The sequence below is a fragment of the Myotis yumanensis genome, unplaced genomic scaffold, assembly GCF_028538775.1.
Source record: "Myotis yumanensis isolate MYYU_CA2020_CCGP unplaced genomic scaffold, mMyoYum1.0.hap1 SCAF_12, whole genome shotgun sequence".
Taxonomy (NCBI): Eukaryota; Metazoa; Chordata; class Mammalia; order Chiroptera; family Vespertilionidae; genus Myotis; species Myotis yumanensis.
This window is the reverse complement of record NW_027223763.1, coordinates 15774351-15802348: the sequence shown is the minus strand read 5'-3', so window position 1 is coordinate 15802348 and position 27998 is coordinate 15774351. Positions and strand designations below refer to the sequence as shown.

Sequence of the window (27998 nt, the reverse complement as noted above, 5' to 3'; positions counted from 1 at the left end):
GTGGGTGTGGTGGGTCGGGGCTTGAGCCAGGGTCTTCCCAGTCCAAGCATGGTGCTCTGGCTGCTACACTTTCTTTGTGTTTCCCCTGAGTGCTTCCGGCCCCTCATTTTAAAGCAGCAATTTGGGTCAGTCCCTCTGTAGATGCATTACACATATGCTTGCCCATATCAAAGCTTATTTGCCACTTTTATGCCCAATCACTTGAAAGATTTTCTGTTCATGAAGAAAATCATTCACAAAGTACAGAAATGTGAATTGTGCTTTCATCAGCATGCACTGTGAAATTTCTTTTTGCAAAAGCCCTTGGGGGGTTCAAACTTGCTCTCTGGGTCATTAGAAGAGGGACCTGAATATCAGTTTCTTAAGCACAAATATGCTCAAAGGACATTTACTGACTTCAATTCTTGTCTGAGCCTGGCTATTTTGCAAGTGTGTGTTAGTCCTTCTGGGTAAGAGGGAAAGGGATTTTGGGTCCCTTCAGGTGTATTTGCTGAAAGAGCTACTTCCTTTGTGGAAAAGATGGTAGCATGTAGTGTGAGGGTAGGTTAGTTACTATGGTTCATGTGTGACTGATAAATTCCACTACAGTGATCAGTTCAAGATTAGTTGTGTGTAGCTGGTTAAGTACATGGGCCTTGGAGTCAGGCAGACCTGGATTTAATCCTGGCTCTGCCCTTACTAGCTTTTACCTTGGGAAAGTTATTTAATATCTCAAAGCTTTGGTTTCTTCAGCTGTAAATAGGATTAATAGCACCTTCCTCATAAGGTTGCTGTGAGGATTAAATGAGATAAGTTGTTTAACAATTACACATAGCATTACCTAAATGTTAACTTTAATGATAATGATGATCATGATGATGTATTTGTGTAGCTACTATTCATAACTTCACATATTCATTCTAACATGGTGTCTCTTAACAGCTAGAGGCTTCAGGGAGTCTTTGAATCTCCTGGAGTAAATGTGATGATGTGACCTTGAGAAAAATGGGGAGTGGGGAATCTGGGAAGCATTTGTCAATTTTCAGTTGCCCTATGAAAATCCATGCACCATTCCAGGCTACAGAGAGCTCAGAGTAGAGCCTCAAATGGCCCCTTAGTGTCAGAGGGTGTAAGCAAACAGTTTTTGATGTTGTTTTATTATGGTAAAATATACATACCATCTTAACCATCATTAGGTGTACAATTCAGTGGCATTAAATACATTCACATTGTTTTTCAATCATCACCACCATCCATCTCCAGAACTTATTGCATGTTCCCAAACTGAAACTCTGTATTTATTAAACAAATAATTCCTGTTGTTCCCTCCCCTACCCCTAGAAACCACCATTTACTTTTCCTAGGAATCTGACTACTCTAGCTGTCTCATATAAGTGGAACCATACAATATTTGTCCTTTTGTGTCTGTTTTATTTCACTTAGCATAATGTCCTCAGGGGTCATCTGTATTATAGCAGGTGTCAAAATTTCATTCCTTCTTAAGGCTGAGTAATAGTATATGTGCACCACATTTTGTTTATTCATTGATGGACAGTTGATGAACACTTGGACTGTTTCCGCTTTTTGGTGGTTGTGAATAATGCTGCTATGAACATTTGTGTATCAATATTTATTCGAGTCCCTGAATTCTTTGGGTATATACCCAGAAGTGGAATTATGTTCCCCACAGAAGCTTTTTTTGCATTCCCAATGTGCAAGGGTTCCAATTTCTCTACATCCTTATCAACACTTATTTTTATTACTATTTTTTATAATAGCCCTCCTAATGGGTGTGAAGTGGTGTCTCATTGTGATTTCGATTTTCATTTCCCTAATGACTAGCATTGTTGAGCATCTTTTCATGTGCATACTAACCATCTACATATCTTTTTTTGGAGAAATGTCTATTCAAATCCTTTGCCTATTTTTTAATTGGGTTGCTTTTTGTTGTTGAGTTGTAGGCAGTTTAAAATAGATTCTGAATATTAATTCTTTGTCAGAGATATCATTTTAAAATATTTTCTCCCATTCCATGGGTTGCTCTTTCATTCTGTTGATAGTGTCCTTTTATGCAAAAAGTTTTAATTTTGATGAAGATTTATTTATTTATTTATTCATTCCCTGTGCTTTGGTGTCATATCCAAGAAATCATTGCCAAATCCAATGTCATAAAGTTTATCCCCCATATTTTTCCTAGCTCTTATGATTAGGTCTTTGGCTCATTTTGAGTTAATTTTTGTGTATGGTGTAAGATAAGGATCCAACATTATTCTTTTTGCATGTGAACATCCAGTTTTCCCATCCCCATTGAATAGTTTTGTCATCCTTGTCAAAAATCATTTGACCATAAATGCAAGGGTTTATTTCTGGGTTCTCTATCCTATTCTATTGATCTATATGTCTGTCTTTGTGCTAGTACCATGATGTTTTTTAAAATTTTATTTCCGTTATTTTTATTTAGGGCTATAATAGGTTCACAGCAAAATTGAGTAGAAGGAACAGAGATTTCCTTTATATTCACTGTCCCCACATATGCACAGCCTCTCCCACTATCAAAATCCCATACCAGAATAGTATATTCATTACAATTGATGAGCCTACATTGATACATCATTATTACCCAAAGTCCATAGTTTATATTAGGGTTCACCCTCGGTAGGGTACATTCTGTGGGTTTGAACACATGTATAATGACATGTATCCAGCATTCCAGTATCCTATAGAGTAGTTTCACTGCTCTAAACATCTTCTGTGCTCCACCTATCATCCTTTCCTTTCCCCTAGCCCCTGATCCCTTTACAGTCTTTATAGTTTTGTCTTTTCCAGAATGTCAGATAGTTGGAATCATACAGTATGTAGCCTTTTCAAATGGGCTTCGTTCACTTAAAAATACATACTTAATACCTACCAACATGTCTTTTCATGACTTGAGAGCTCATTTCTTTTTAGTGCTGAATAATTTTGTCTGGATATATCACAGCTTATTTATCTATTCACCCACTGAAGGGCATCTTGGTGGCTTCCAAGTTTTGGCAATTATGAATAAAGCTGCTATAAACATCTGTGTGTAGGTTTTTATGTGGAAATAAATTTTCAACTCATTTGGATTTTATATCAATTGTTTATACCAACAATTGACATTTCAACAATATTAAATCATCTAATCCATGAACTTGGGATGTCTTTTTACTTATGTGTGTCTTTATTTTTTTTTTTCATAACATTTCGTAGTTTTCAGTGTACAAGTTTTTTGCCTCATTGGTGATTTCCTATGTATTATATTATTATTATTTTTATGCTCACCCAAGGAGTGAGGATATTTTTTCCATTGATTTTTAGAGAGAGTGGAAGGGAGGGAGAGGGGGGAAGAAAGAGAGAGGAGAAAAACACTGACTTGAGAGACACATCGATTATTTGCCTCCTGCTTGTACTCCAATTGGGGCCGGGAATTGAACCTGCATCCTAGAAATTTGCCCTTGACCAGAAATTGAGTCAACAACCCTTTGTTCCCAGGGCTGATGCTCTAACCATTGAGAAAACTGGCCAGGGCAGTATTGTATTCTTTTTGATGCTACTGTAAATGTAATTGTTTTCTTAATTTCCTTTTGGGATTGTTCATGGTTAATGTATAGAAAAACAATGATTTTTGTGTATTGATTTTGTATCTGCAACTTTGCTGAATTTGTTTATTTCTAACAGTTGTGTGTATGAGTGATCTTTAATGTTTCTTACATATAAAATAATGTCATATGCAAACAGATATATTACTTATTTCTTCCCAATTTGGATAGCTTGTATTTTTTTCTCTTGCCTATTGCTTTGGCTAGAACTTCCAGCAGCATGTTGGCCAGAGGTAGTGAAAATGGGCAGTATTGAAAAAGATCTTTAAAAGAGATGGGATTATGAAGCCTTTGACCTATTTAAAATTGTGTTTCTCTGTGTTCTCAGTATCTAGCACAGTGCCTGGCATGGTAATTATTGAATTAATGGATTTTTAAAAAAGGCAGTTTCTCAAAACAAAATGAGTTAGAGGCACTTCTGAATGAAGGGTTGATTGGGGAGAAGGTAGCAAGGATTGAGGTGTGACCATATGGGTGATAAGGAGTCAACAGTTGTCCCCCAACATAGAGCAGGTGTTGGTCCCACATTTTGAGCAGCAAAATCATTTTGCATCGTAGAAACTTTGCTTGGAGAGTCTGCTTTTGGAGATACCTCCCTGGTTAAGTTAATTCCCTTTCTCCATATTAGCACCCAACAGCTGGAAGAAAATAACGTATGTTGTATCTCTTTGTATTTATGAGTACCGAATTAATAACTTCAGTCCATTGGATGCAAAGAAAATGAGTGAAATGCTGTACATTATAGATGGAACTTGTTAATGCTAATAGAGTGTGTAACATATGCTTCAGTTTGGCACAGTTTAGAAATAATGTGAATGATTTAAAGTGCGTGAGTCTGTTTGCCTTCATTCTAATTGGGAATAGTTGGAAAGCTTCGAGTCACCACCATTTCATTAGTAATGCTGTGTTCTTCCATTGGAATGTGGCCCTCTCAACTTGGAGCAGATAAAAATTCTGATTAACTGTAGTCTTAGAATGGGAAAATCAAATGATTTTATTAAATGTATTGGTATTTCTCCTCATTTGGACTTTAAATAAGCAGGTTCTAAATATGGACTAACATATCTTCACTTTTTCCTTTAACAAGGATCATCTGAGTTACAGATTTAAAAGTACATTCTGTAAATGCAGAATTTGGTAACTTTGATAACAATTCTGTAAATTCAGAATTAGATAAAATTTGATAACCTAGGCAGTGGTGGAAAGAGCAGGCCCTTTGTCTCAGTGAGGGAACCCTATAGCTTGTGCAAAAAGCAGGTGTGTTTTAAGGATACAAGACTATCTTATAGGACCCAAGGACAGGAAGGACAGCCAGGCTCAGGAGGTTCTGGGTCCAGGACCTGGAAGCCCTAGGAACTGGGGTCCCTCAATATGTGTCTCCAGGGCCACAGCGTCTCACCTCTACTTTTATCTCTGCACCTGCTCCTTTTCTCTCTCTCTCAGCAGATTGGCTGCCTTGGCTTCTCTGTGCACACAGCCAAGCACAGCTACCTGGCTCTGGCTTTTTATTACTTCCAGCTCAAGGGCCAGCCGAGGCTGCCCAGCATCTCTGATTTCCAAATTCCTGGGAGAATCTGGTTATCTCATCTTGAGTCAGATGACCACTCCTGGTTTGTTCATTTATTTATTTAAAAACTCTCACTGAATGCCAGGAACTGTTTCAGGCACTGGGGATGCATCCTGCCCTATGGACCGTGTGTGTGTGTGTGTGTGTGTGTGTGTGTGTGTGTGTGTGAGAGAGAGAGAGAGAGAGAGAGAGAGAGAGAGAGAGAGAGAGAGAGAGATTGTGAAAGCTCATTCTTTGGGGACTGGGTTAAGAGTTGTAGTTTTCAGAGAAAGAGAAGAATGGCTTGGGATCTAGATAGACCTGGCTTTAGATCTTGATTCTTCCCCTTACCAGCTGTGTGTGACCTTGGGCATATTAGAATCCCATTCTCAGCCCCAATTTTCTCATTGGCAAAATGGGAATAATCCTTCGTAGGTAGTTATGAGGATTAAAATGAAAAGGTACCTGTAAAGTCATGAGTGTAGTGCCTGCCACATGGAATCAGAAATCCACCCTCCTGGTTGTGACCCTGAGCAAGTTACTTAACCTGTCTCCTCACCTGTAAAATGGGAAAGAATATCAGCGACAGCACATGCTGATTATGAGGACTGAATCATGTGATGTGTGCCAGGCTGCCTGGAGTTTGTACACAGTAGATATCAGTGTGGTCGCTGTTCCTCTTGCTCTTGTGATGATTAGTCACATTTTTTTCTCTTTCTTCTAGTTCCCTTTTGGCCGCCGCTCGCCCTGTGACATCTACTGGCATGGTGTTTCATTTCACGACAACAACATATTCTCCGGTCAAGTGAACAAGTTTCCAGGTATCCACTGTTGTTTTTGTTGCTGGCATTTACAAATGTTTCCAGGCTGGGTCTCAGGGTACACTTGTCCTCAATAACATGACAGTGCTTTGAGATCAAACTCGAGATCTCTTCATTGGAATTGCTGCCTGCACTCTGCCTGGGCGCCATCGACTTGGGAGGGATGCTAACGCAGAGGAATATGGACTTAACCCACCAGGGGGTTGAAGATTGGAGGTTCAAAAACATCAAAAGACAGGCTCTCCTGGTCGATTCCACTGGTGGAAGGACATGATTTTCACTTTTTCAGTTATAGATATAACATGGGGGTGTGGTGAGGGGATTATATTCTCAAAATGAAAAAAAAAATAGACCATTTTACTTAAATAATTTGCAGGAAACAGAAGTACTAAAATTCTAGGAATATGTCACAGAAATGGGGTTAGCAATTTTCATTTTCTTTAAGTACCGCATTTGGAGGTACCATTTTAAAAATCAAATGCACCTGTCTGGGAATAATAGGTGGCAGAACCTCTGCTTTTACCCAGAGCCATTATCCCAGTGAGACTTACCTGCGAGGGGACTTGTGCCAGGAAAGTGGCCTAGCCAACATTTTAAGGTACCCCCTCAGTCCACTCTCCACCACCCTCTGTGCCTCTACCGCCCTCTTCTGCTGTGATTGCTATTCATTATTTTTAATAGCTAAGTGAAGAGGGTAGTTACAGTGAGTGGAGGTGCTTGGGGGAAAGGAACATTGTTGAGCTGGGTCTGATCATAGCCAAAGCGTCTTCCACTGATTTTCAGAAATTTTAACAGATGGTTCCAAGCATGTTATAATATAATAATAAAAATCGTTTTTAAAAAGATCATCACCTCCTTTAACAAAACCACAATGTGGATATTTCTGTATTTCCTCCCAAACCTTAACCATGTTTATGTATCATTTTGACATAATTGCTCTCCTGTTCTGATTCCACTGGTGGAAGGACATGAGTGTCCTTCCACCAGAGTGTAGTTGCCTGAATATAAGATGTTTTCTCTCAGTGTTATATTATTTATGCTTATTTTATTTATTTACTTACATATTTTTTATTAAAGAAATTGTCTGCTTTAAAGATATTTTTAATTGATTTCAGAGAGGAAGGGAGAGGGGGAGAGAGGAGAGAGAGAGAGAGAGAAGCATAAATGATTAGAGAGAATCATTGCTCGGCTGCCTCCTGCACATCCCCTCCTGGGATCGAGCCCACAACCCAGGCATGTGTCCTGATGGGAATCGAACCGAGACATCCTGGTTAACCACTGAGCCACACCGGCTGGGCTATGCTCATTTTGAAAAGGAGAATCAATTTGTTTTTTTCCCTTTGGCAGTACATGCCACATCTGTAGGACAACACCTCTCAGAAAACCTAGTATCCATACATTATATACTGGCTGGTTGTGCCTTGTCCACTAGGGGCTTTTCAACTGAGCATACAAACTGCCCCACGCCACAGGTGGCTCAGATTCACGTAGAAGGATATAGGTCAGGACACACAGCTTGCCAGCGGGTCAGTACCCAGCATGTCTCTCCAGCAGAGTCTTTGCAAGGGTTCCAGGGGCTAGTGTCTGGTCCCTCGAGTGAAAGCTTAGGTGCAAGGAGACAAGACCTACACTGGTGGATGGGAATCTGTCTTGGCTTAGATGACTCATAGGACCCAAGATCTCATGTAGCCACTCCACAGCATAGCTTCCAGGGTTCCTGCCAGCGTCATGCTAAGTGACAGGCATCACCACTCTCAGGAAAGCCTGGAGTCCTGGCTTCCTACCTGCTATCTATGCAATTTGCCAATCAGGGCCATTTTAACCATATCCTTTGTTGTCTAGTAACACAGCTAACTCTCCACTTTTATTGGTTTCCAGGGAAACAGAGTTAGAAAATTAACCTGAGGTCAAATTTGTCCTTAGAGAAGGAGAGAGGATTCTGTTACAGAACAAGAATGATGCTTGCATTCAGGGTTCTTGCACACGGTCTAATGGAAGTTATTGCTTCCTGTCTTACTGCGCAGAAAAGGTGACTTTTGTTGTTGTTGTTAATCTTCACCCGAGGATATGTTTCCATTGATCTTTTAGAGAGAGTAGAAGGGAGGGGGAGGGAGAGAGAGAGAGAGAGAGAAACATGGATATGAGAGAGACACATCAACTGATTGCCTCCCCCACGAGCCCTGACCAAGACCGGGGACCAAGGTACATGACCTTGACCAGAATCAAACCCAGGACCTTCAGTCTGTAGGCCAACTCTCTATCCACTGAGCCAAACTGGCTAGGGCAAAAAAGGTGACCTTTTGGTGCTACTAAAGGACCTATTGGGATATCAGGAGAGTATAATCTGAAAGAGAACAACTTTGAATGAGGACAGAGTTCCTAAGACCTGAATCATAATTTAGGCTTCATTTACATTTCTGACCTGCTCACGCCTTATCTAGAGAGAAGGAAAAAGGTAGGAGCTGTGACCCTCCATTCAGAACACAAATTAGAAATACAGAGAAAAATACCGCCAAAGGCCTGGTTTCATTAAAGGTGATAAAAGGATATTTATCTCAAAGAAGCAAGTTTGTCCCATCCTATATTCCACCTGCCAGTGATTAACACATATAGTTTTCCACTTTACCAACAGCAATTAATTAGCTCTAATGACAAAGTAGGACCTTGAACCTCTAGGCAGAGTGACAGTATGGCCACACCCTCCGCTCTGAGAGAGATGCAGTCCTCAGCAATGGGTGATCACTGAGCAGTCTGTCCTTTGGCTCCAGTTTGTGTCCAAGCTTATCTTCTGTCTCCGATATATCCCATCATTTAACAAATGCACTTTGTATGCTACTTATAGTAAGTCCTAGTGGACGTGCCTGGCAAGTATAAATACTTCCCACACTGAACAAGCAAAACTTTTGGACACGCATATGGGAGTAATTTATTTATTTTGTGTCAGCACATTAGATTTTAGCCACTTTTCTATGGGCAATTTCCCTCAAGGTTTGTTATTATATCTTAACTGATGAATTAAGACTTTCTATAAAAATAATCTGCTTTAAGAAAGCCTGAAACTCTCAAGTCTTAGCTTACAAACAAGTCTTTTGATGAGTTTCAGGGTCTGAGATGTTGACAGCACATGGCGGTGGTGCCTGAGAGCCCACTCTGAGGAGGGGACTAGGAAAGGGGCTCCACTGAGGAATCCATGGGGGCAGCTGTCTGGCAAGCACTGGGCTGGGCTGGGGACTCAAGGACAAGGAGAGAGGCATGTGGAGAGGGAAGTGTGATACCAAGTATGTGCTGCGCTGGAGGGAACTTGGGATGCTGTGGGGGTTTGGAGCGAGGACACTCGCCCTCACCCAGATTTGCTTGGGATAGGTGTGGTGAGAGATCCCGGAGAGGAGGATTGACATGTGAGCTGAGCCTCCAGGGATGGATGGGCCTGAACCTCACGTAAAGCAAGGGAGCAGAGCTGGTGCAAAGACAGACTGCTTAGAACTCACTGCTCACTCAGCCAGGGGAAGTGGCCCATGACGGTTAGAAAGGGTCACGTGTAATAGGGGCAGCGGAGTGATGCTAGGCAGGGACAAAAGGGCATGGGAAGCCGCTGAGGAATTTTAAGCCACAGAGTGGCATTTTGGATTTCAGAAAGATCATCCCAAGAGGTGCATTGGAGGTGGGTGGAAGCTGAGAGAGGAAATGGAGAGAGAGCTAAGAGGCTGCTGTGGCATCCAAAGTGAACTTACCAGTGGGGATGGGGATGGAGGGAAGCAGATGGATCTGAATGGACTGTTTATTGTTTGACAGCTGGTTTGTGTTTCTGTTATAAATGATATTTGGGTTGAATAATGCTTCCAGAGCAGCTCAGATTTTATTTTGTTCTTATTTCTTGTTTTTGTTTTTTAAATTGGGCAAAGTTGTTACACTCTTGGGTAACTCCATATGGGAAGAGATCCACCAGGTCTTGGGACTTTGCTGCAAAAAGAAGAACCCAGGCCCGGTGCAGGGGTGGGGGGTGCGGGGTGAGAGTGGCAGGAGGCAAGATCTTGGTGTGAGAAGCTTCAACCTGCGTTAGCGGGTTTCCTAGTCGATAGGGGAACTGCTGAGACAGGGACATCTTGGGAGAGACCTAGATGAGAAACCCAGATACCCAGTCAGCCTCAAAAGAACCTGTTAGTAGGTCCTGAAGACACAGACAGGAGGACCCCAGCCCTTGTAGAGTAGGCTAGGGGGGACAGAGGAAGAACATTGGAGAGAACAAGGCAAAGGCATTGCTCAGGTACCAGGAACAAAAGACACGTTTCTAAAAATTGGGGACAAAGCAATGGAACCCCAGAAAAGCAGTTGAACTTCTCCTTATTTAATTGAACTAGAAAGTTGGGGTCAAAGAGTGCCTTGTTCCTAGTCTTGGGAACTGATGGTTAGACCTAGGCTCCACCTCAGGTCAGAATGGGTCCCAAAGCCTAGGGCAGGGGTCACAGATAGGGTCAGGCGCTGTAGCTGCTTACAGAAGGGGGGCAGATTCCGGCAGTGACCTCCCTACTCACACATTTACTCTGGGAACATGGGCTCTGGCTCAGCTAGAAGGCCGCTACTCTTGCCAGCGTCTTATTGAGAGAAGATGGCACGCCTCACATCTGTTTCTGAGCCACTACCAGAGGGTAGGGATGCCAACAGCATCCTCATGGGCTCAAGTGAAGGGTGGAGACCTTCTTCCTGGCAGCACTGGGTGGCATCACAGCCAAGATATGGTAGGGGGACAAAGGCTTTGGTGGTCAGTGGACTGAGGGAGGTCTACATAGGTGCCTGCTGGAGACAGGTGTACTGGCGGGATTAGGGCTCAGCTGCCTACAGCCAGCAGCTGGCAGGGTCTGGGAAAAGTAGCCATTGGTTGGCAGGACTGCCTCTGAAGTTGACTGTCTTCAGTAAAGAACTACCTGGAGACAGACACAAAGGTAAACTCGGAAACAGAACCTTAGCTGGTGTAGGGACCTCTGATCCTCAGCACAGAAGGAGTTACTGCAGATTGAAAATGAATATTTACTTCACTTGCTGGACCTCAATTTTCATAAAACTTTTCTGGAACATTCAAATGGCGTTCCTGTTCTCACAGCACTTCCGTCTGTTATGTGTGTCCTTCTGACCTGCTGAGGGGTTTCTGAGCCTTTCCCGTTTACAGTGCCCTGATGCGGAGCATATCACCACATTCTGGTCAGGAGGCAGCATCTGTGTGATGTAAGGTGCTGCGCCACAGTGCGTTCTGAGGTTCCAGTGTTTATAACTCAAAATTTCATAGGGGAATAAAGAGGAAGAGCTTTGATTTTCTAAACTTATGCATATTTCTTGGGAAGCTCAGGACAGTGTCCTCAGTGAGTTTGTTTATTTTATATATATATATATATTGAAGAGTCTACATTAGAGCATAGTTTATTAGAACTTTTTAAGCCCCTTTATTTCTTGCTTAATCCTTCTCTATATCCTTCTAAACAAGAACTAAGAACGTGGGCATTGACATGTTGAAGCTGCAATTTTTAGGTGTATCGCTCTTTTTAATATGCTGAGGGAATCAAGAAGTAGGTTATTAAAAACTCCATTCTCAAGTGTTTACCCTTTGCTTCCTGCACATGGCAGTTTAGAGAAACCTCGTTCAATCTGATTCGGCCCTCTTGGAAGGCATGATAATTCGGACAGGCCGAGCTAACATGAAACTTGGTACTTTCTATTAAAAATAACTTCGCTCAGCCGTAGCTGGTTTGGCTCAGTGGATAGAGTGTTGGCCTGCAGACTGAAGGGTCCTAGATTCAATTCCAGTCAAGGATTAAAAAAAAACAAAAAATGCTTCTCTCAGCAATTTTCTAGTGTCAGCAATGGGACTATGTAGCTCTCTCAGGGTGAAGACCATTTTTTTGTTGTTGCTGTTAATCCTCACCCGAGGGTATTTTCCCATTGATTTTTAAAGAGAGTGGAAGGGAGGGGGAGAGAAACATCAATGTCAGAGAGACACGTCGATTGGTTGCCTCCTACACGTGCCCCACCAGGGCCAGGATCAAGCCTGCAACAGAGGTATGTATCCTTGACGGGAATCGAACCCAGGACCCTTTGGGCCGACACTCTATCCACTGAGCCAAACAGGCTAGGGTGTGAAGGCCATTTTTAGGGGCAATATTTGCTTTGAGAAATAAGCATGCCAAAATATAAAATAATTTGCTTAAAATTTGCTAGGATAAACACTCACTTTTCTTGTCAGTGTTACTAAAGATGTGGGGAGAAAAAAAGTCCACCATTCTTTTCAAATGTTTTATAAGTGAGATATTTCAGTTCCCTCGGATAAATTATTGAGATTTGGTCAATGTCCGCATCAGTACCTAGAACTGAAGAACTCCTATGGATTCCATTTTCCCCTTAAACTATAATTATACTGTGGTATCTTCTCCAGTCCCTGTCCTTATTTTAGGGAGATAGATTTTATGCTGAAAGGTATATATACTTTTATTTTATACATTTAATACTCATAAAAGATTAAAACAAACAATTTAATTAAGCTTCTCATGATGTAAGCACAGTCTACTAGACACTGTTCTCTAGGGTATAAGATGCAAGGAATCCCAGAAATATGTATGGTGGCCCCAAATTTTAAAAAGATATTAAGTTTTAAATGTAAGCTATAACTGCTTCTCTTTATTCATTATCTAGGTGGCTGACAAAGAATGGAGTAATAAGCTAGGTGGAAACTCATTCCTTTGAATTGATGTTTCATTTTTATAAGGAAAAAAATTCACCTATCACCTCAAATTTTTCATTAATTTGGTAGGTCTTAACAAACCATGAGTCACCGCCGTGGGGAACAACTCATACCTTTTTTTATCCAGTCTGAAAAGTGACTGTGTCGGGTGGGTGGTTTTAAAAGTCCCAAACAATGGCTGTTTTATAGCTAGTGGCCCACTGTTGTTAAAACCTCACAGCTTCTCTCCTCCCCAGGCATGACGGAGATGGTGCGTAAAATTACTCTGAGCAGAGCAGTGAGAATTATGCAGAATCTCTTTCCTGAGGAGTACAACTTCTACCCTCGCTCTTGGATTCTGCCTGACGAGTTCCAGCTCTTTACTGCTCAGGTAGATGGCACTCCGTCCCATGGCCTTGAATCATACTGTGGTTGCGACCATGTCCTGGGTTCTGTGTGCTGGGAGCTGGGGCCAGAGGTCCCCAGGGAGCTGAGACTGGCCAAGGGAGTGTCTAACAGTGCACAGTTGGTGTTGGCAGCGACCACGGCAGATTGCAGAGTTGAACAGGTAGGGTGACAGGTAGGTAAACTGAAGAAGTGGGTCCTGACATGAGGAGACAGTCCTGATACTGGTATTTGGAGCTGCATCAGGAGGTCAGGGTTTGGGGAGCCAGGGAGACAGAGCAACAGAGCTGGAGCAGATGGCTGAGCCCATACGAGGACTGGGACTATTTGAGTGAATCCTGGAGGTGTGGTCCCAGGGTATGAAATGTGGGAGGTCAGGCTCCGCTTCAAGGCCAGGGAGTAGGTCTGACAAACTGAGGGGCGGGGGAACCTTTTACGTGTCAATTTGTTCCAGAATCAGTTTTCAAATCACCCATTCCATATTGAAGCAGTATGTTTGAGCATGAAATATTTCGTTGAAAACCAATCGGCCATATATGTTTTGGTCTGTTTCTGGACTCTATTTTGTTCCATTCATCTGTGTGTTTACTCTTAGCTAAGAAAGCTATGGCTTTATAGTCTGTCTTATCAGGTAGTGCCAGTCTTCCCACTTGGTTTATCTTCAGAATAGTTTTGGCTACTTTTGCATCTCTGGGTCAATTTTATAATCAGTTTGTCCCATTTCTACAAAGAAGCCTGCTAGGACTTGGAATCTACAGCTCCGTTTGGAGACAGTGGACATATTAACAATGCTGAGTTAGATACATGACTTTTTATTTTTTTAAAAATTTAAATATATTTTTATTGATTTCAGGGAGGAAGGGAGAGGGAGAGAAAGATAGAAACATCAATGATGAGAGAGAATTATTGATCTGCTGCCTCCTGCATGCCCCCTGCTGGGGGTCGAGCCTGAAACCTGGGCATGAGCCCTTGACTGGAATCAAACCCAGGACCCTTCAGCCTGCAGGCCAACACTCTATCCAGCGAGCCAAACCAGCCAAACCCATTGACCCCCTGTACCCTCTTCCCACTCCCTCCCCAGGCCTTCACCAATCTATTGTCTGTCCATGGGTTATACATATATGCATACAAGTTCTTTGCCTACTCTCTTCCCACTCCCCCTTCCTTTATTTATATCTTCCTTAATTTATCTCAGCAGTGTTTTATAGCTTTCCCTACAAGTTTTTATTTTTTATGCTATTGTAAATGATATTTTTGAATTTCATTTCCCAATTGTTTGTTGCTAGTTATAAACATCCAAGTGGCTTTTTAATTTTGAACTTGTATCTTGTGACCTTGCTTGATTCCCTTATTAATTCTAGAAGTCCCTTTTTGTAGATTTATTAGGATTTTCTATGTATACAATTAATTCATCTGTGAACAAATGTTATTTCTTCCTTTGTAATCTATGTGCCTTTTATTTCTTTTTCTTGTTAAACTGCCCTGGGCTAGGACCTCTATACAATGTTGAACAGAAGTGATTAGAGTGGACATCCTTGCCTTGTTCCCAGTCTTTGGGGGAAGCATACAGCCTTTCACTGTTACATATGATGTTAATGTTTACTAGAGGTTGTTCATAGATGCCCTTTATTAACTTGAAGACGATGTCTTTTATAGTTTACAGAAAGTTTTTCATCATGAATGGGTGCTTAATTTTGTCAAATGCCTTTATGTATCTATGAAGATGATATGGTTTTTTTCTTTATTTTGATAATATTATGAATCACACTGATTAGTTTTTTAAATGTTAAACTAACCTGATATAAGTCCTACTTGGTTCTAATATATTATTCTTTTTATATATTGCTAACCTCTACTTGCTGACATTTTGTTAGGATTTTCTGTGTCTTTGTTCATGAGAAATGCTGGCATTTGATGTCTTTGTTTGGTTTGGTATCAGGCAATCTTCATTAAGTGATTTGGCAAATGTTTCTTCTATTTTTTGAAGATTTTATATAATACTAGTATCATTTCTTATATGTTTGATGGAATTCACTATTGGAGGTATTTGGGCATGGAGCTTTCTTTCTGGGAATATGTTTCTTTATTTTTAAAAATACATATAGATAATTTTTATTTCAAGGGACTAGTCCATTTCATCTAAATTGTCAAATCAATTGACATAACATTTTTAAAAATAGTATTTCCTTATTATTTTTTAACATCTATGAGATATATAGTGATCCTCCCCTACTTCATTGCTAAGATTGGTAATTTGTGTTTGCTTTTTTTTTATGATAAGTCTAGCTAAAGGCTTATTAATATTTTTGTTCTTTTCAAAGAACCAATTTATGATTTTATTATTATCTCTCTTGTTTGTCCATTTTCTATATCATTATTTTATTATTTCTCTCTACTTCTTTTGGGTTTACTTATCTCTTCTTTCTAATATAAAAAAGCTATTTTATTTATTATTATTTTTAAATGTTAATTCTTTATTATTTAAAGTTAAAATAAAAAGCTATTTTAAAGGGGAACCTAAGTTCATTGATTTTAAACATTAAAGCAATGTTTTCCTCTAAGCATTGCTTTAGATCTTGGAAATTTTTGTATGTTACATTTTCATTACCATTAAGTTCAAAATGTTATATAATTTCCCTTGAGATTTCTTTGACCCCTGGGTTATTTAGAAATGTGTTGTTTAACTTTTAAATAATTTTGGAATTTTACCAGTATCTTTTGTTATTGATTTCTAATTTAATTGTTGACATAAGAATATCTATTCAGTATTACCTTGCTCATTTTAACTTTATTGAAAGTTGTCTTATCACCCATTTACAAAGTTGTCTTATGACCCATTGTCTATATTGGTGAATGTTTCATGTGCATTTGAAAATAAAATGTACTCTGGAGTTGTTGGGATAGCATCCTACAAATGTCAATTAGGTCAAATTGGTACTTGGTACTGTTCACGTATCCCTTACTTATTTACTGCCTACTTGTCCTGTCAGTCATTGAGAGAGTATGTTGAAATTTCCAACTCACATTGTGGACTGTCTCCTCATTTTAGTTATGTCAGTTTTTGCTTTACATATTTTAAAGTTCTGTTCTTAGTTTGATGATTTGACTCTTTTATAAGGTAACTTTCCTTGTCCTGAAGTCTACTCGATATTAATATAACACCTCTGGCTTTCTTTGGCTTAGAACTTTCATGGTATATCCTTTTACCAGTGTTTTACTGTTAACCTGTCTACATTTTTTTAAAGAATGCTTCTTTTTGACAGTGTGTTATTGGGGTATGGTCTTTTATCCAGGTTAACAACCCCTGCCCTTTAATTGGTGTGTCTAGCCCATTCATACTTAATGTAATCACCAATATGGTTGGATTCAAGTATGCCCTCTTGCTGTTTCTTTTCTATTTATACTATATGTTTGGATTAATTGAATATTTTTAGTGTTTTGTTTTATCTTCTCTTTAAGCTTCTCAGTTATACTTCTTTTAAAGGTGTTTTTTAGTTTTTCCCCTGCCCCTAGAATCTAGGGTTTACAATGCATCTTCAACTTACCACATTTACCTTTAAGTATTTCCTACTTCAAGTAAAATATAAACACCTTACAACATTATATTTCTACTTCCACTCTTTTTCTTTGAGCTATTATCATATATTTTACCTCTGTGTTATAAACCTCATAATACATTATTATTTTTGCTTTGAAAAGTCCATCTATATATATAAAAGCCTAAGTGACTGTTACAACCGAATGACTGGAATGACCAGAACGACCGGTTGACCAGTCGCTATGATGTACACTGAACACCAGGGGGCAGATGCTCAATGCAGGAGCTGCCCCCTGGTGGTCAGTGCGCTCCCATAGCCAACCTCCCATGGCCGCAAACCTCCTGCGGTCTCTCCCCTTGTCCGGCAGGCCCTGTCCAACAGGCCTCGGCCGGCAGGCCCCCAGGCCCCAGCCGACAGCTGGCAGGCCCCGGCTGGCCCAGCCTCAATTGGGACTGGGCGAGATGGCCCCAATAGGCCCTGATCACCAGCTAGGCCTAGGGACCCCACCTGTGCACGAATTTCTTGCACCGGGCCTCTAGTTACTTATAAAGAAATTGAAAAATGAGTATATTTGTCTTTTATACTCACCCATACATTTACATTTTCAGAATTCTTCATTCCTTTGTGTAGCTCTGGGATTCCATCTGGTATTTTCTTTCAACTTAAAGAATTTTCTTGCAGGTCTGCTGGTGACAAATTCTCTCAGCTTTTGTTTGTTTGGAAATGCCTTTAGTTTTGTAAATGTTTTGAAATAATTTTGGACTTACAGAAAAGTTGCAAATGTGTAGTAGAGAGTTCACATATACCCTTCATCTAGCTTTCCTTATTATTAATATACTAGAGGCCCAGTGCACAAAAATTTGTGCACTCGGGGGAGGAGGGGTCCCTCAGCCTGGCCTGTGCCCTCTCGCAGTCTGGGACCCCTCGGGGGATGACCACTTGCTGGCTTAGGCCTGCTCCCGGGGGATTGGGCCTAAGCTGGCAATCAGACATCCCTCTGGCAGCCCGGCAGCCCTTGGGGGATGTCCACTTGCCAGCGGGGAGCAGGCCTAAGCTGTAGTTGGACATCCTTAGCGCTGCTGAGGAGGCAGTAGAGGCTCCCACCACCACCGCTGTACTGGCAGCCATCAGCCTGCCTTGTGGCTGAGCAGAGCTCCTCCATGTGGGAGCTCACAGACCACCAGAGGGCAGCTCTGGCATTGAGCATCTGCCACCTGGTGGTCAGTGTGTGTCGTAGTGACCAGTAATTCCCAGTCTTTCTGCTGTTAGGGTCAGTTTGCATATTACCCTTTTACTATACAGGATAGAGGCCTGGTGCACGGGTGGGGGCCGGCTGGTTTGCCCTGAATGATGTCCTGGATCAGGGTGGGGGTCCCGCTTGGGTGCCTGGCCAGCCTGAGTGAGGGTCTGATGGCTGTTTTCAGGCTGCCCGCACCCCCTTCAGGGTGGGGGGTCCCCACTGGGGTACCTGGCCAGCCTGGATGAGGGGCTGATGGCTGTTTTCAGGCTGCCCGCACTCCCTTCAGGGTGGGGGTCCCCACTGGGGTGCCTGGACAGCCTGGATGAGGGGCTGAGGGCTGTTTTCAGGCAGGCCAAGCCTGCAACTGAAGCTCCCAGTCTCTCCTTTTTTTCTTTTTTCTTTTTATTCTGGGATTTATTTACCTCCTGTAATTGAAACTTTGTTGCAGCTCCAGCTCTGAGCCCAGCTGGCTGAAAGCAGATTTCTGGGGTTTGTTTAGCTTCTATAATTACAACATTGTTGCATCCGGAGCTCAGAGCAGGGCCGCGCAGGTGGGGAACCTTGGCTTCCTCCATCGCCAGGGCAACCAAGCCTCATGTTCGCTTCAACTGCGTGGCTGCTGGCCGCCGTCTTTGTTGGCAGTTAATTTGCATATCCTGCTGATTAGTCAATGGGAAGCGTAGCGGAGGTATGGTTAATTACCATGTTTGTCTATTATTAGATAGGATTATACAAGTACTGAAACTTGGAAATTAGCATTGGTATAATATTAGTAAACTATACACCTTATTTGAATTTTTCCTATTTTCCTACTAATGTCCTTTTTCTGGTACAGGATCCACTCCATGATCCCTCATTGTATTTAATTGGTAAGAGTACTTAATAATTACAAAGAGATATACCTCTTGATTTTTATTCGCCACTGTGGGTATAGGACCAGCACATTGGTGTCTCCACCCCTCCTACCAGTCTGGTGTGGCTTCTTCTTTATATCCTTAGTTATAGGAGTTCTGTTTAGCTAGATTTCAGGTGGTTCTGAATGATGAGTTTTCTGTAGTTTAGTTGTAATTTTGATGTAGTTGTGGGAGGATTTGAGTATCACATTTACCTACACTGCCACCTTCACTGGAACCCAGATCTTCTTTAATCTCTTTGAACAGTGATTTTTTTTAATGTACAGCCCTTTCATATCTTTTGTTAAATTTATCCCTAAGTATTTCAAATTTTTGATACATGGGCAATCTTTTGGGTTTCAACTTCAACTTCTAGTTATTCATTGTGAGTATGTAGAAATACAATTGATTTTTATTTATTAATCTTGTATTCTACAACCTTGCTAAACTCTCCTAATAGTTCCAGTAGCTTATTTTGAAGGTTTGATGGGATTTTCTATATAGGCTATCATGTTCTCTGAGAATCGGATGGTTTTATTTCTTGCTTTCCAATCAGCCCTTTATTTATTTTTCTTGTCTTATTGTCCTGGCTAGAATCCCCAACACTGTTATAAAGGCAAAAGAGATGCTGATGGTTGTATTAAGACATTATGTCTTATGTAGGGAAGGACAGATGTGAGGGATATTTCGAAAGTGGAATCTACAGGTCTTGGAGACAGATCAGAGAGGGGTATGCAGAGGAAGGTACAGTTGATGCTTTCAGGAATCTGGTGGGGATGCAGTTGCCAAGATGGGAAGCCCCAGAGGAGGAGGAGGTTTAGTGGGAAAGATGGGAAGCTGAGCAAGTGCTTGTTGCTTACCTGTCAGCTTTTTAGTTTAGCCATTCAGATAGACTCTTTATCATTGGTAAAATGAGGGTGTGGGAGTGGCAATTGCTTCGTCTCTTTCTGTTGTAGCATTCTAAACTCTTAAGTGTCACAGTCCATTTGATTAATGCTGCAGGTACTTAGAATGGATAGTTCCCTAATATAAAGGAGGAATTCTTTGTCTCTTAAAAGGACAATAATCTAGAATCTGCTAATTCAGGGTCTGGCACATGCAGAACAAGACTATGAAAACCCGATCATACTGGAAAACCCTGGTTCCATCACTTATTCCTCATGGGATCTCAAGTAAGTCTCTTCTCCTCTCAGCCCCATTTCTTCAGCTGTTAAATGGGGAAATGATTGTAACCTCGGAGTGATTGTGAGCATCCATTGAGTATTTGATGCAAATACTCAAACCAAAAGATTGCCCAGGTATCAATGCTTCACTAGCTGCAAATCTGAATTAAAAAAGAACACATGTGGCATTCTAATTTTTAATATCACCTTTGTTTTAATACAAAATTATACATTCAGTTTAAGAATTCAAATATAGGAATGTATAATGTAAAAAGTGAAAAAATATTCCCACTCAGAAATTACTGGACACTTTAGTGTATATTTTTCCAGCTGTTTCCTATTTATAAAAAAATATGCACTGTAACACACATAGCTTTTTTTCTTTAAAAATGGGATTTTACCATACATTCTCTTTTCTAGCTCTTTTCCCCACTGAATATGTTTTAGGCATCTTTCCATGTCAGTGCTATTTAGTAATCAATTATATGAATGCACCATAACTTTTAAAATTACTTCTCTGTTGATGGACATTTAGGTAGCTCTCAAATTCCTTGGTTTACTAGGTAATGCTGTTGGGCATTCTCTCAGATACATATCTTTCTACACCTGTGCCAGCATTTCCTTCAGGTGGACATCTCAAAGTGAAATTACTGTATTAAAGGGTTGTGCATTTACATTTTGACTGATAAAGCTAAACCGAAGGCATCATTAGAAATGGTGTATTTAATTATGAGAGTAAGTTGTCTTGCCAGGGCCATGGCAATGAGCTCTCAGACCAGTATGTGGGCTTTGCTTTGTGATTCTTGGTAGGAACAGGAAGAGGTCTGAGTAGCTGTGAAACATCCCCAAAACTGACACTGTGGGTATTTTATTTCTGACATTAATTAGGATTAAAGAAAGGGGAAGATCCACACTCCTCTGCTATAACCATTTGCAAAACTGGTTCCCAAATATGATCAGCAGGTGGCACCAGGAGGAAGCAAGTAGGATTCTCAGTGGAAATTTCTGTGAAAACTAGAGGAGAATGCAGGCTTCCTTTCCAATTTTAGCAGATGGCCAATAAAAAAATTCCTTGGAGTTTATTTTGCATATGGTCTCCCATCTGGGTATTTGAGAAAAGTACAGTTTTGTTATCAAAACAGTATTTATTATGGTGAAGGAGTTTGTATTTCGCAGCAGAAGAATTTTTCAGTGAATAAAGCCAAAAAGCTGTGCAATAATGCTTTCAAGTTTCTTGGAGGGAACCAGTGAGCATGGGGTCCTTCCACTATCCTCTCCAGTTACCCTCCTTAGTTAGCTTTGATTGATTCAGCTCCTCGAGGCTGAATGAAGCACATTATTTGCAAAACCCCCAGGGAACAGTGTTCTCCACTGGCTTTAGAACTAGGAAAATGTGGACTGACTTATAAGTGGGTCAGAGTCCAGGCAGAAAGAAAAGCTGCAGTATGAAGCATATGTTCCTTGTCCTCATCCCACGCTTATCAAATTAACTTCTGGTGAGTTGCTTATTTGCATCATTGTTCTTCATGTGGACAGCATGCTGATCTGACTGGCCTCGGGGCACCTGATAGTTGAAGTTCACTTACAGGGTGAAGTTTAAACTCCTACACATGCCTTGCAGAGCCGCTGCCCACCTCTGCAGCCTCGGCATCCAGTTTCTCACCTCTTCCTCTGAGATCCTTCCATATTCAACTGCTTTAAGTACTCAGCTGTACCTCTGCACATGCCTCTCCTTTTGCCTGGAGCACTGGTCATTATCCTTCCTGCCCCTCTCCCAACTCCAGAGCAGCCTTCTGTCACCTGACCAGTTTTGCTAATAATTCAGACCCCTGCTTATCTTTTACTTTTTCTGTAAAGCCTACTCTGCCCAGCTCCCCTGGGAGGCATTTTGGTTTTCTTTCTTCAGTGTACACTGTACTCATGTTTATCACACTGTTTAGTGACTACATGTTTAGTTATCTTTCTCTCCTGCTCTAAGTTCCACGAGGACAGAGAGTGACTGGATCAGTCTTACTCATCATTGTATCCCTAGTGCTTGTCGCAGTGCCTGGCTGTAGTGGGAAGTCAAGTATATTTGCCAAATTGAGTTGCAAACTGATATGTATGGTTTAAAATAATTTCTCTTGTGAGTTTAGCCATCAAAAGTTAGCTTCTCCAAGGCCAAGGGTATTAGCCTGACCCAATCTGTCACTTTAAAAGAGTGTGGGCCACACCTGGGCCATGAGGAATTTACCAAAATAATGCCATCCAGTGAGATGGTGGTTGGGCTGCTGACCTTTCCCAGTGATGCCCAAATGCTACCCCACACAGAGCTCTGCAGATGGGCAGCAAGCTTGGGAGCCGTCAGGGAGACCAGAATGCCTTCTGCTTCTGCAGCCTGGCAGCCCGGGAGGCCAGGGTTCTGGTGCATAACCGGTAGAAGACAAGACAGAAGCGAGGGGGTTCCAGCTGTCAGAAGCAGGCAGATGATTCAAAGCTGCTGGCAGAGACGCTGTAGGAGCCATGGTTTCACCTCCCTGGCTGCTTCAAGTTTTATTGCCTTTGTTGCCAAAAATAGAACTTCACCGCCTGCTTAGATATATCATGCTGTTCTTGTGTCCCTTGCTAAACAGCTCAATTTGTTTACTGGAAAAATATCATCCAAAACTCAAGATGGTGCTCATCTCTGGAAAAGTATGCTTAGGTCCTATTCATTAGGACATCCTTTTCATTAGTCCGAGTGACACTGGCATCTATATGGTGCTCCACAGTTCACCATGTACTTTTTATATGCATGGCCTCGGTTATCCTCCCTCGATTTGGGGAATTATCATTATCTCTAATTTACAGATGAGAAGCCAGAGGTTCATAATCAAGGGTTCTTGCTCATGGTTACGCATGACTCTACAATAGCTAGTGCACTCAGACCTCTGACTCAGTACAGTTCAAACATTTCCTGAGACCTACTAAGTGCCAAGTGCTAGGGGTACAGGTTCAGTGTATCCTTGCCCTCTGCAATCATTTAATGTGAAATGAAACACTGACCCAGGGTCAGGAGATCTGCTCCACTTCTGGCTCCACCTCCTCCCCCCCGCCCCCGCCCCCGGTTTTATTGAGATATAATTGAGACATAAGATTGTATATTTTTACATCGTGATGATTGGATGCACATACATATAGCAAAATGATCATCACAATAAGGTTAGTAAACACATTCATCATCTCACATAAATTACAATATTTTTATGGTAAGAACATTTAAGATCTACTTTCTTAGCAACTTTCAAGTATATAAACAAGTTTCAAGTATTGTGAACTATAGTCACCATGCTATGTATTAGATTCCCAGAACTATTTATCTTATAACTGAAAGTTTGTCCAATATCTCCCCATTTCCCTCATTCCTCATCCCTCATCCCTAACAACCACAATTCTACTCTCTGTTTCTATGAGTTTGCCATGTGTTGCAAATGGCAGGATTGCCTGGCCATTGTTGCTCAGTGATTGAACATTGACATATGAACCAGGAGGTCAGAGTTTGATTCCCAATCAGGGCACATGCCCAGGTTTCGGGCTTGATCACCAGCAGGAGATGTGCAGGAGGCAGCTGATCATTGATTTTTCTCTTTCTCTCTTCCTCTCTGAAATCAATAAAAACTATATTTTAAAAAAGCAAATGGCAGGATTTCCTTTTTTATGGCTCAATAATATTCTCTCTCTCTGTGTATGTGTGTGTGTGTGTGTGTGTGTGTGTGAGAGAGAGAGAGAGAGAGAGAGAGAGAGAGAGAGAGAGAGAGGAGAGAGATTTTCTTTATCCATTCATCTGTTAATGGGCACTTAGGTTGTTTCCATGTGTTGGTTATGGTGAACAATGCTGCAATGAATCTGAGAATGCAGATACCTCTTAGACATAGTGATTCCATTTCCTTACCCAGAAGTGGGATTCTGGATCATATGGAAGTTCTAGTTTTAAATTTTTTGAGGAAGCTCTATACTGTTCTACATAGTGACTACCAATTTACATTCATACCAGTCAGTGGGAGGTGACATCTCATTGTGGTTTTGATTTGCATTTCCCTGATGATTGGTGATTCTGAGCATCTTTTCACGTACCTGTTGGCCATTTGTATGTTTTCTCTGTTCGGGCCCACTGCCCATTTTTAAATGAAATTATTATTGTTATTTGCTATTAAATTGTATGAGTTCCTTACATAACTTGGATATTAATCCCTTACCAGATGTATGGTTTGCAAATATCTTCTGTCATTCTGTAGATTGACTTCTCATTTTGTTTATAGTTTCCTTTGCTGTGCAGAAGCTTTTCAGTTTGATGTAGTCCCACTTGTTGATGTTGGCTTTTGTTACTTGTGCTTTTGGTGTCATACCCTGCTGCCACCTCTTCGCTGGCCAAGTCATCTACACCCCCATCCCCAGGCTTCAGTGCTTCCTCTGCAAGAAGAAAAGATTGCAGAACATAACTAAGGTTCCTTCCACTTCTAACCTTTTGATTCTGTGAGTTTGGCTTTCCTGGACTTCCATAAAACTCCCTGCTGGAGTTAAAATTCTTCACAAATTTCTGCTGCCAAGGGTTTAGTTGGAGCACAAAGGGCCTTATGTAATCAATCATCTTCTTGCAAATGCTGGGTCAGTGCAGTCTTGGGCGTAGGGAAGCGCTGATGGTGAAGGCTGCCCTGCAGCTGCTTCTGGAACCCCACGGGGGCTGGCTGGCTCCTCACCTCCACCTCACCCCACCAGGAGGGTCACTGAAGCTGTATCTGCACATTCCGTCCCGAGCCCTGTGAAGTGGTTGGCTGAGGCCAGCAAATATTGGCTAAGCCAAGACATCCTTCCTGTTGGTTCCCTCTAAAGCCCTTTCAGAAAGATTCATATCTGCCCAAGTTCTTGCACCTCTGACTGTCTCTTCTGTGCTTGTCCACCTGACAAACTTTCTGTGTCAGAGTTGATGCCACCAAATCTATGAAGGCCTTTTCTGATACCCCCTCTCCCACTCCACCTCCTACTCTCCTGCCTCCCAGACCCATGGACAGTTCCTCTAGGACCCCTTCTGGACTCTCCCTCAATTATAAGGCCCCCAACACACTATTTTGTGGCAGTGCTTCTGGTTGAGAGATAGTGAGGCAAGGGCTCGGGTCATTGAGACCTGGGTTAAAATCCTTCCTTCATCACTTTTAAAGTGTGTACCTGGATAAGTTACTTAATTATCCTGAGCCTCAGTTTCCTCAAAACCTGTAACACCACAGGGATGTTATGAGAATCATACTCTATCCCCTCAGGAATGGACATTTACTTATCTTCTGTCCCTGTGAAACTGGGGGCTCCCAGGGAGCTTAGAGAGTCATTTCCATCTGGGGATACTCAGGTATATATGTGTGAAATGAATGAATACGGAAAGAAGTTTTGTGGTCTGAGATGGAAATTTAAGCTAGCTCTAAGACTGTTTACACAAAGTATTATCGGTGTTTCTGGCTTATTGGAAATGGCTTTATTTTAATTTTTAATAAAAAACTAATCTTGAGACTAGTCATCTTATTATTTGATGATAGATCCTTTAGGAGGGGAAAGAGCTAAGACTTCTCTTTGACCGAATGGCATCAAGCGTGGCTTAAACATTTTCCCACTAAGGTTCCCCCTCCCCCCATAAGCAGCCTAGTACAATAATACTTTTAAAAGTAGAAACTCTATTGTTTAATTTCTACACGTCAATTTGGTCCCAAATGCAGTTAGCGCTTTAAATGACATCTATTATCATCTTGCTGCGTTGCAGTCCTGATTTTGTATGAGGAATTTTGAGGTAAGTACTATCATTCGAGGGCTGCTGCTTTAACGTGTCCCCCACTCCCCTCTAAAGAAAGGCAAGCTGTGAAAAAGAGAGGTAAACATTTTTCTGGGAGACTGTTTTAAAGGTCAAGAAAACCCCGCTTTCTAAAGTGAAGAAAAGGTCATCTGTCACCCTTCAATTTTTGTCCTTTCATTTTGCAAAAGTTCTTCGTGATGTTGCCTTAGTCACTTGAGTAGAGATGCCTAATTTTCTGTAAGAAAATAGTGGAACCAATCTTGAGATCAGTGCCTATTTCAAAGGGAAATTATGAAAATTGCTCTGCCTGTACCTTCTTTCCTGATCTCCAAAGAAATGAAGAAGTCTCTCCTACTCTGTTTCTTGTTCAGCTTCTTTTCTGTGTAATTGCTTCTTGGAGGAGTTCTAATGAAAGGCGACGTGAAGTCGAGATTTGAATTTAGAAAGATGCTATAATTGAATTCTCTGGCCTCATTAATGAATGATTCTCTGTCCTTCCCTCACACCCAAACTTGCACTGCCTCCCTCCTTGCCTCCTGAAATTAACCCCATACATTTTCTAGAAGTCTTAGAAGAGTAGGATAAAAGGACTTGTTTGGTTAGAATAGATCTAATAAGTGCTTTTCTATTATTTTGGAACTAATGGCTCTCTTGTAAGAATAATAAAAAACTTTCTGTACACCCTTCACTCAACCCCAAATGTTAATATTTTGCTACATTTGCGCTCCTCCCCTCCTTTTTGAGAATAATTTGCATACATGATGCCCTTTTACTCCTAAGCATACTGTGCATATCTATAACAATAAAAGTGTAATATGCTAATTAGACCAGACATCCTTCCGGACATCCTTCCAGATAACATTCTGAATGAAGCCGGGACTGCAAGGGCTGTGAGGGCCGAGCCCCTTGCACGAATTTCATGCATCAGGCCTCTAGTTTCCTAAAGAAAAGAGTATTTTCTTTTATAGCCACGATGTAATTATTGAAATCATGAAATTAACATCGATCAATACTATTTTATGATTTAATCATATTCAGAATTTATTCAGATTTTGACAATTGCCCCTTTAGTCTCCTTTAATCTGGAAGAATTTCTCAGTCTTTTTTTGTTTTCATGCGATAGGTATTTTTTATGAGCACAGGGTATTTAGCAGACTGCCCCTCAATTTGGGTTTTTCTGGGGTTTCCTCATTAGGTTCAGGAAATACATTTTTGGCAGGAATAGCACAGAAGCTGTGTTGTGTTTTTCTCAGGGGTATCATCTCTGGGGGCACATGATGTCAACATGTCTCATTACTGGTGACGTTACCTTTAATCATTTGGTTAAGTTGGTGTCTGCCAGATTTCCACTGAGGAGTTGCCATTTCCCCCTTTCTAATGATTAAGTATTTAAGACTATGTAATATCTTGTTATTCCTCAAACTTTTTACATCTAGTTTTAACCTCAGTTAATGATTCTTGCCTAAATCAGTTATTATTGTGATGTTTGCCAAATGGTGATTAACCACCATTCCTTCTGCATTTGTTAGTTGAGTTTCTACTGCAAGGAAGAACTTTGCCTTTTAATTTATTTATCTATGTGAATATGCATGCACATTAGTGTGGACTAGTGGATTCTTATGTCATTCAATGAGTTATAATCCTCTTTTATTTATTTTGAAGCTCAGATGCTCCTAGATTTGTCTAGTGGAGCCTGGTGTCCTCTCAGCAGCCCCTATTACTCTCTGAGAGCTCTGTTCTGCCACAACAAGAGGCCCCAGGCTTTGTCGTGTTTTCCCTGCACCAACCTGGGAATCAGCCAAATTTCCAAGAAACCCTAGTGTTTTTGTGCTGGTGCTAAGTGTGCTCACGGCTATAGGGGTGTCAGTCCAGTGCCCTCCCCTTTTATAAACATATTTTGTGACATTCTCTTTACCATCCTGAATGAAATATAATCAACCTTCACACATAGTTCTTTAAAAGACAACACCACCAAAATGTTATTTTAAAAAGAAAAATAAGAAAAAGTTCTTTATAACAAAATTTTATTTTTAACAAAATTATAACAAAATTTCAATAAGTAACTGCTCTGGGGGCACAGTTACATAAGAATATGTAATGAAGTGGCCTGATGCTTGCACCTACCTGTCATGAATGAGTTTGGATAAAAGGAAAGTAGGACAATTTGATTAACATTATTCATATTCTCTCTCATATGTCTACATATTATACATGATATAAATATGATATTTTTAAATATTTGGCTTTTTTCTTTTTTAAAATATATTTTTATTGATTTCAGAGAAGAAGGGA

At 41.0% G+C, this 27998-nt stretch overlaps 1 protein-coding gene across 1 annotated transcript in view; it reads left to right on the top strand.

Moving 5' to 3' along the window:
* TTLL11 (tubulin tyrosine ligase like 11) overlaps nt 1-27998 on the top strand; it is a 185759-nt gene that overhangs the window by 29136 nt on the left and 128625 nt on the right. The window contains exons 2-3 of the mRNA XM_070430842.1: nt 5870-5966; nt 12930-13063. Coding sequence (XP_070286943.1) covers nt 5870-5966; nt 12930-13063 — 231 coding nt within the window. The remainder of the gene's footprint in view (nt 1-5869; nt 5967-12929; nt 13064-27998) is intronic.